Source organism: Lolium perenne, chromosome 6, assembly GCF_019359855.2.
Source record: "Lolium perenne isolate Kyuss_39 chromosome 6, Kyuss_2.0, whole genome shotgun sequence".
NCBI classification, from domain to species: domain Eukaryota; kingdom Viridiplantae; phylum Streptophyta; class Magnoliopsida; order Poales; family Poaceae; genus Lolium; species Lolium perenne.
In genome coordinates, this window is record NC_067249.2 from 18,474,563 (window position 1) to 18,484,253 (window position 9,691).

Below are 9,691 nucleotides of genomic sequence, written 5' to 3' on the forward strand. Positions count from 1 at the left end.
ATTGATAGCGGCGCAGAAGCCCAGCCGCCGCCCGCCGGTACGCGCGCAGAACAGGCAGCGCGCGCCATTGATGGCGAAGGCTGCGGCGCAGACGCGGTAGCGCTGACCGCGGAAGCGATGGGCGCGGAAGCGATGCCCTCGATACAGGCTCGCTGCTAGGCGGCCCGGTGCAGACGCGAGCGGACACTTTGCGCGTCCGCGCAGTGTCCGCGGAGATGCAAACCTGCCGCAAATATGCGCCGGGTTGCGTCTCTGTGGACGGCCCGGTCACTTTTCGTCACCCCGCTGGAGATGGTACCAGACGCATTTTTCGGTCCGACTGACGCAAACGGTCGCTCAGCGTTCGTTTATGTCGCGCCGCTGGAGATGCACTAAGACCAGAGTAACTTGTATGCGCGGTATCATCCAGCTAATGAGATCTTTATGAAATCATGGTTACATATCCTTAAGCTAAGATAGACCAAGCAAGTAGTAAATGCAAAACGGCATCGAGAAGATATGTTTGATTGGTTGATCAGGGCAAAGCTAGAGACGGCTGATGTACGTTGAGCTATTGCTGTGACATGATGATCATATCGATGGTGCTGGCATATCTTTGCATAGTTTGACTGCACGCTTGCGCACTTCCTACGACTCCCACAGAACATGTCAAAGTCGACTACGAAAACTTTGAGGTCATCTCTCGGGCGTTAGCCGGAGCCGTGGATATTTTGCATGTGGTTTCTGAATGTAGATGCGGCTGCAAGGTTTATAGAACAAGATGGACAATCCCATGGTTAATTTACAAGTCAAATGTTATTGTTTACTCGTATTTATGGTCTTGCGACAATGTTTAACACATTTAGATAATAATTCATATTTCAACACTTAGATATGGACGAATTAATTACTCCGAATTTAATTTATTACTCCATGTCATATGTGCACCGCTAAGCTTTTGTGCATGAAATTGCAGTGCATGTGCATATGGTCAAATCAATTTTCAGGGGGTACTTGAACTTCCCAGGCGGAAAATGAAGTACAAAATTTAAATTGCATAAAACCAACAACTTTTTTATATGGTTAGAGCCCTCCACAGACACAGACACCCCCACCCCCACCACCACCAGTCCACCACCATCCCCCCTTCAAATAAAAATACACGTTCTTGAAGAATTTGGGTTAATTTTTATCATCAATTGTCAATATAATTCATCACTTTTCTAGCAAAAAAACAAAGAAAAGGATCATCAATTTCACTAAAGCATTGTTATATATAACGAGTGATTAGTCTACCGAATAATAGGGAGTCACATCTTATATATGATTTGATTGTATCCACCCTTCAAACTAGAGGAATGTAGCCCCCAAAGCGCATCAGCTGATGACTATGGCTAGCACCTTCCATTTCTCAAGTGTCTAGTTGGCCTCAAGGACAATTATAGACCACCAACATGCTATTAAGATAAGAAGAGAGTATGCCATCGACCACTATAAATACTCACATGCAAGCTTTTCTAGGAACTCACCTCACTTGAAATCCCACAATGGCAATCACAAAATTAGCGACTCTCGGGTTCATTGTACTCTTGAGCATTGGACTGTCCAATGCTGGAAGGGTGGCTAGATTCTCTAGTTCTCAAGGAGAGGGATATGGAGGGGGAGGCGGTGGGGGTGAAGTGAGTGGTGGTGGCTCAGGGTCGGGGAATGGAGCTGGGTCTGGCCAGAGTTCAAGCAGTGGTGTGCAGTCAAGCGGTGGAGGTGGAGGTGGAGGGGGTGGTGGTAGTCAATACGGTGGTACTGGATCCGGTAGCGGGTCCGGTGCTGGCACAGGCTCTAGTGCATATAATGAAGATACATATTATGGTGATGTTGGTGGATCTTCTAGTTCTGGTGGTGGCGGTGGTGGCAGTGGTGGAGGACAAGCAACTGGAGGTTCTTATGGATCTAGTGGCTATGGATCTGGTAGTGGTAGTGGAATCGGCTCTGGCAGTGCATCTAATAACTACGATTATGAAAATAGAAATGCAAATGCCTATTCTAACGGTGGTGGCAGTGGCAATGGGCAAGGCACAAATGGCGGGAGCGGCAGCGGCAGCGGCTCTGGATCTGGTTTTGGCAATGCCAAACCGTAACACTCATCATCACACCAATCAAAATATGAAGCCCAACCTGCACTATGTCGAGTGGGTATCATATAATTTATTTGTATTTGTTTGACTTTTTATGATGTTTGTTACAAGAAATAAAGGGCTTCATCGTTCAGATAAAACGTTAGTAATGTCTCAGCAAGAATATTGCGTGACTATGGGTTTCTTTAAATGTAATATGTCTTTACCACTGTATATCTAGTTATATTTTTACAACTTCGAAGTATTTAATTGTATGGATTACTAAATAGTGATTTTCATGTGTGCATATTGTGGAGGGGACAAGTTAATTGTCTAGCGTTGATGACCTCATTCTGAACTTGAAGGTGATCTATATGTTCAACAAGTTGGTCAAAGTCAAATCCGGTACGCATGCTAGTTTTATTTCTCGTTAGTGGTTACTAGCATTAATGACGAACACCAAAGAAGCAAGGGACTACTTTCATCAGTATATATAGCATGGCTAGTATCGGAAATCCTACTGCTAGTCCACCATGTTTAGTGGCTATAGCCAACTATAAACTATATTTATACTTCCTCAGGCCACATATGTAAAAGTTTGTGAATGTCAAAGTGAAGGCTAATATTTCCCCAGGAAAATAGTAGAGGCGGTCATCGATGCACATTGGCAAATCCATGCTAGTAAGATTTACCATGCTAAAGCTTATTGTTTTAAACTTTATTCAAATAAAAAAAACAAGTAGAAGGAAAGAAAAGGAAAACAATTGCCTGCCCAGCCCTGGCTGCATCGCTATACATTAACCAATAGCACCGCCAGAAACTAAAAGTAGAAGGGAAAACCATTGCCTGCATTAACCCTGGTTGCAACTCCAGTTCAAAACTCAACATTCGTCACCATAATTAGATAAGACTTCAAACAAAACACACGTCGCACGCACACACATAAACGTGACACTAAGGAAATTCCATATCCCGGCGTCTTCATGATAAAAAGAAAAACAGGTTAACTGATGCAAGTCGCTTTGTCTTCATGTCAGTTGACTTAACTGTCCACCATAATTAGATAATATAAAGAAATTAGATAATAGACATGAGTTAGTAATATGCAATAAAATCGTACAAGTCCACTTCACAATTCACCGGTGCATGCTATCAAATGGAGCATATCAAATGGAAGAACCTGCACCCAGCAAGCCATTTGGGCATCTCAGCCACCTGAATGTAACTCTGCATACCTGCAAAGCAATCAATGTCATCAGTCAACCAGTTTGTACTATTAAAGTATTACGTAATTCAGAAAATACTAAGTTGTATCTCCCAATTTTTGTATGACTTAGCACTAAACATTAGCTTCAGCAGTTTGGAAGCTTGACTAAAAGCTCAAACTTGAATCATCTTAGCTGTTGGACAAAATCAGTAGAACAGTTAATTTCAAGTGACGTGCCTTCAACTTCTATTCGTTCACTTATTCTCAAGTAGTATGTCCATGTAACTGATGTTTTTTGAAAGATGGATACAACTGATCTCAGCAGAAGATAAAAGACCATGGTTCAAATACCTCATTATAGGGAAATGCAGAACTGCCTAGCTAACCAAATCAGTTACAATATTCACTGTTGTCATGGACATATGAGGGGCTCATGGAGAACAAAACTGATGCACTTGGTTTGCAGCTAGTAGGCATATTTTACAGAAATGTGTGATCTATAGAGTCAGTAGCAGATTGAAATAAATAAAATTCATGCAGTGCAACCCTCAAGCAAGAGATCGTCATCTGATTAATTAATATTTTCTTCAGTCCAAAATAGTTTTTATTTTTACTCTGTGCACCATCAAAAATAACAACTTGACCATTACTCCAAAAACAGTTTCAAGGATGAATCTAGTCTTGCCATTTCTTATCATGTACTCCCTCAGTCCCACAAAAGATGTCTCAACTTCATGTCTAGATACATCAAAATTTTGAAAAGCTGAGACATCTTTTGTGGCGTGGAGGGAGTATTAATTATTAAATATAAAATATCTAGTAACCATAATCGAACAAAATTAGACTGTACAAAACCATCACAATATGAAGTTTGGACGAAACAAACTATATTAGAGGCGGAAGCTGTTTTAGGATGCCCAGACTAACTTCTTAGGAGGTAAGAACTACGAAGGATACTTAACCTTTGCAAGTTTTACTGGCTTCGTTTAAAATGAAAGATTCTATTTGCATGTAGTTACTCTTAATGTATCATGACTCACCCCATTGATGGCTACATGTATGGGAGATTACATTTTAATGTGTATGTTTGACTAAAAAGTCAATGATGGCAGGTTCATGTCCATTTAGGGGTGATAGGGGCCAGAAACTTCCTGAATGTCCAAGTGTAGTATCTTTTAGCTTGGTAAGAATGATGGCAGATTACTCAAAATCATCAAAAAGGCTGTAAGAATCCTCTTTAATGATCAACCAACATCACTTGATGAACAACCCATTAAAGCCATCAGGGCCAGGGGAATTTCCTTGATCACATTAGCAATCTCTTATATACAGAACGGGGTCAAGAGGTAGCCAAGATCCTCGACCAGTTGAATAAGATCAGAAAGATCAAAAAACACGTGTGGGACCGCCAAGACAGCCACTCTGCAATTGAACGCTCTCCAGATGATAAGAGCTTTGGCTTCATAATCACTGGTCAGGGAGACCTATCCGTCGGCAAGAGATGGAATGACATTTCTTATAGAGGCTTTAAGTGGCCACCACATGAATTCGAGTTTTCAACTCTGAAGCATGATAGTGCAGCTTTTTTGCTCAGTACAACTGCTCGTATTAAGGGAGTCTGTTAATGCCTCAATTGGCACCCTAATGATTCCTCTGAAGTCCTTCCTACAATGAACAAGGCCTTTGTTCTTCAAGATCACCGATAAGGTCGACGCCTAAGTTCCAATTTGAAAACAGCAACAAGAGGCGGGATAGATTTGTGCTTCAGATTTTAAAGGGTCCTCTAGTGTTTCTGAATTTAGAAGATGCACCGTTGCCATCTCTGTTTTTGCAAGGGAGTCTCCAAGCTTGTTGAAGCTCCTCTATGAAGCTTGGGTGGTTACCCCAAAAGTTCTCAAAGCTGAAGATCTTTGATTTAAGGACTTCCTCTAAATGGACAGAATATAAGGGATGAATCTTGAAGGATGTTATTTAAATCTCTTGTGTAACATTCAGTTCTAAACTGAGGGTGACAAACTACAATGTTAATATTGTATATTCAATACTATATGTTGGTAAGATTTAACGTTTTTATTACCGAATGTTACATATGAGATTCCTTGAGAAGAAGATTGTCATATTTTATTAGATATTGCAGTCAATCTTTTATTGAAATACACCATGTTATTTATTACCTAGCAGTCGGGCCTTACTGGACGTAGCCCTTCGTCGCCCCCGCCACAATGGCTGGTTCTACGGCGAGCGGCTGCAGTTCGAGCTCAAGCCGCGGCATGCAGCTACTCACCTATCGTCGGGCGTCCACCTCCTGGTGTGTGTGGATGCCGGCAAGCCTATTCCCCTCGACGCCTAGGTCGCTGCTGCCCTTCGTCGCAGCCAGCAAAAGGCTCCCCGGCTAGTGCCTCTGTTTGAGCTCAACCCGCAGGCATAGTGTCCCTCGTCGCCGGCCGTCTAGGCTTCACCCGGAGCAACCACTCCCAGCCAGCGCGGAACTCCGATGCCGCCCACTTTGACGCCCATGACAGTTCGCGGCGGTCAGCCCATCACCACCGGAGACCGATCTGCCTGGTTTTTGCAAATCGCGTTTTTGGAAAAACAACTAATACTCGTTTTTTCACAAACCCGAAATCTTGGGTTTTCAGAAACCAAGTTCTCTATATCCACGGATTGTTTAGATCAGCCAAACAAGATATTATTCGGTTAGCCGGTTTTCCTGGTTTGTAGAGATCTAGTTCTGTATATCCCCTCTATCCAAACAACCCCTTACTGTTAAGAATAGGGTTAGCAAACAGTTTTAGAAAACGTTTTGTAATAGGATTTTTAGGAAACCCGGTTTTCTTAACTTTTCTGTCAAGAATAGGCTTAATGAAAACCACATTTGGGTCGGACCTGATCATCCATGTACGAGAGTGTAGTGTGTCGAATGAGAAGCAACCCCCGTGTTGAAGAAGTTTTCTTTTACTTCTAAGTACAGCAGGCACATGTACTTGGGAGTGCAGCGCTTGTAGTTCCAAATAGATGCAAACTAGTTTTACAAGTACTGGACACATTACTTGGAAGTGTGTCACATGTACTTCCAATAACAAGCATACTACTTGTGGAAGTACACAGCATCTATAGGGGGTGCGGGCGTCTCCGCTACCAAGTACTTTCAATATGGCCTAATTTCATACTAGTTTTGAAAATGCGTGAAAAAAGTTTGTCGACACCTTTCAATATGGCCTAATTTCAAAGGAACACAATGATGAAAATCGCTTGTAATTTAAACGAGCGGTTCAGAGAATATTTTATTTTAATATTTTGTTTTACAAATAAAAGCGAAATAACTTGCTCTCATGCCTTCACCTGTAAAATCTATAAATTCTCACATCCGTTAAATATGTGACGTGTGGTACAAAGGCTATTTTTAGGACATACATGTTGCGACAACACTGACATGAAGACAAACCTTCAGAGAAATCGGCATTTCTAGATAATTCAATTTTATCTTCAGTTCATTAAACAGTAGTTCTAAAAACAAATTATCATAAATCAGTTATTGTAACCTATCGAACTAGAGCATTTTCTCGAAATTCTTTATTGCGATCTCCTCGCCTGTCAAAGATATACGCACGGATAAAGCTTACGCTGGCTCACACATGTACGTATGGTTCAACCACGACCCAAAATCAGTCAATGGATGGATGTCAGCAGCGGAGACAAACCGAACCAACGTGCCGATTTCTCAAGTCGATTTGATCGACTCTGCCGGCGGGGTCAAATTATGCACTGCTGCTTGTACAACGCTTGCTTGGCATCGCAAATGGCATCCCGCAGCCCATGGGGCGCCATGTCCACTTGATCATCCAGCTAATGCGATCTTCTTGAAATCATGGTTATTTAGCCCTAAGATAAACCAAGCAAGTAGTAAATGGGAAACGGCATAGAAAAGATAGGTTTGATTGGTTGATCTGGGCACGCTAGAGGCTTATGCTAGAGGCTTATGTACGTTGAGCTCTTGCTTTGAGAGGATGATCGATATGTTGCTGGCACATCTTGCATTGTTTGACTGCATGCATGCACAATTCCTACGATACCCACGGAATATGTCAAACTCGACTGTGGAAAGTTCCAAGTCGTCTCTCCGGCATCAGCTAGAGCCGTGGATGTTCGCATGCGCTGTCTGAATGTGGATGAAAGACCCGAAACCAACATGATATAAAAATAAGAAGAATGCATGGCCTCTAGCACTATAAATACCCACACATGCAAGCTTCTCTAGTAACTCACCTCACTCAGAACTCACACAATGGCAGGTACAAAACTAGCAACTCTATGGTTCATTGTATTCTTGAGCATTGGATTAGCCAATGCTGGAAGGGTGGCTAGATACTCTAGTTCTCAAGGAACAGGATCTGGAGGGGGCGGAGGTGGGGGTGAAGTGAATGGTGGTGGCTCAGGATCGGGGAGTGGAGCTGGTTATGGCCAGAGTTCAAGAAGCGGTGCGCATGCAAGCAGTGGAGGTGGAGGTGAAGGGGGTGGCGGTAGCCAATACGATGGTACTGGATCTGGTAGCGGGTCTGGTGCCGGCTCCGGCTCAGGTGGATATAGTGAAGATATGTATGAAGGTGATGTTGCTGGATCTTCTAACTCTGGCGGTACCGGTGGTGGCGGTGGTGGAGGACAAGCAACCGGAGATCATTATGGATCTAGTGGCTATGGATCTGGTAGTGGTAGTGGATCAGGCTCTAGCGATGCAACTAATAAATACTATGAAGAAAATACCTATGCAAATGCATATTCCAATGGTGGCGGCGGTGGCAGCGGACATGGCACAAATGGTGGGAGTGGAAGTGGCAGTGGCACTGGATCTGGTTTTGGCAATGCCAACCCGTAACACTCTTGATCATGCTAATCAAAATATGAAGCCCAACCTGCTCTATGTCGAGTGGGTATCATATAATTTATTTTAATTTGTTTGTACCTTTAATGATGTTTATTACAAGAAATAAAGGGTTTCATCGTTCCGATAAAACGTTAGTACTGTCAGAACAAGAATATTGCGTGACTATGGGCTTCTCTAAATGTAGCATGTGTTCCATCACTGTATATCTAGTTATATCTTCACAACTTCAAAGTAATTGAATTTTATGTATTACTATATATCGCTCTTCATGTGTGCACATTGTGTAGGAGTACAAGTTAAATATCCAACGTTGATAACCCCATTATTAAGTTCAAGGTGATATATATGTTCAACACTTTATTGAAAAATATATGTTCAACAAGTTGTGCATGGTGAAATATGCTACACATGCCTTGTACAACCATCTTGAGATAGACCCAAGAAAAGAAACCTCTTCTCCCTTGTACAATCTATGGTTGTAGTGCATGCAAATATCCATCCATTAGCATGTGATAATTATCCACAACCCAACAGAAAAAAACCTAACTTCGTATGCTCCCATGATTATATATGTGGTGATCTCTACCCTAAAAATAGAATTTATGGTTCCTCATTCCTTCACTATGTTGACATTTACAAATCTATGGATGGTTAATTGACTTGTATTGAAACTATTTCTCACAGCTTAAAATTAATACAGTACAACAGATAAGATGTATTGTGACTGTCCTAATTAAGCAAAGCTTGGTGCCATATTGCTCTCTACTGGTATGAGGAAATCGCTATAGTTGCAGTAAATTAGCAAAGTTGTGTATGCCGGTAAAGCAAATGACACTCATGTGATACATACAAATTCTTTGATTTGCATATAACTTATATAATCACATGTTGTATTACTGCTGGCATAAACAATGTTTTAAATTAATTGGTTTTGGCATTGCATGTCTCATCATGCGTTGCTACTCCACTATAGATGGATACACCAGTTCTGGTTGTCTTGCTTAACCTGATCTCGGCATGACCTGTCGATCTTTATTAATTACAACTATTTTATGGTATGCATATATCTTCCATATATGCAAGGTACTTGGTACTTCGTATGGACAAGTACGTCAAAATCAATCACAAGAACTTGTAGGTCAGCCCTGCAATGTAAACTGCTGGATTGTTCTAATGCTTGTGCTTGAATGTCCAGATCAACGTGCTAGTAAAGAGTACTCAACTGGGTCGTCAACTCGTTGTTCATCACTTTTATGCTACCAATATATTGATGATTCATTGTCAGTTTGCTGTGATTTGAGTTATTTTTATCCAGTGATCCCTTTACATACTGTCGACGAGCGTCGTGAAGTCTTCTGATCCCCGGTTAGTTGCTTCTTGTGATATCTACGACAAGATGTGTTGTTATCCCGCTAAACTTGAAGGGAGCACTGGTAGAAAAATGGCCTTTAGTCGCGGTTCGCAACTACCATTAGTCGCGGTTGCGCAACCGCGACCAATTAAGCGCGACTA

The 9,691-nt window shown here is 42.0% G+C and overlaps 2 protein-coding genes across 2 annotated transcripts; both read left to right on the plus strand.

Moving 5' to 3' along the window:
• The first annotated feature begins 1,526 nt into the window (after window positions 1-1,526).
• On the plus strand, window positions 1,527-2,355 carry LOC127308715 (uncharacterized). The gene has a single exon (XM_051339620.1). It carries the CDS (start codon window positions 1,527-1,529, stop codon window positions 2,112-2,114), a length of 588 nt encoding a protein of 195 aa, XP_051195580.1. The 3' UTR covers window positions 2,115-2,355.
• Window positions 2,356-7,573: 5,218 nt separating this feature from the next.
• On the plus strand, window positions 7,574-8,331 carry LOC127308716 (uncharacterized). Its single transcript, XM_051339621.2, has one exon. It carries the CDS (start codon window positions 7,583-7,585, stop codon window positions 8,168-8,170), a length of 588 nt encoding a protein of 195 aa, XP_051195581.1. The 5' UTR covers window positions 7,574-7,582; the 3' UTR covers window positions 8,171-8,331.
• The last annotated feature ends 1,360 nt before the right edge of the window (window positions 8,332-9,691 follow it).

What these genes read in the sequence shown, in the direction of transcription:
- LOC127308715 (XM_051339620.1), top strand. Translation starts at nt 1,527, where the DNA reads ATGGCAATCACAAAATTAGCGACTCTCGGGTTCATTGTACTCTTGAGC.
- LOC127308716 (XM_051339621.2), top strand. Translation starts at nt 7,583, where the DNA reads ATGGCAGGTACAAAACTAGCAACTCTATGGTTCATTGTATTCTTGAGC.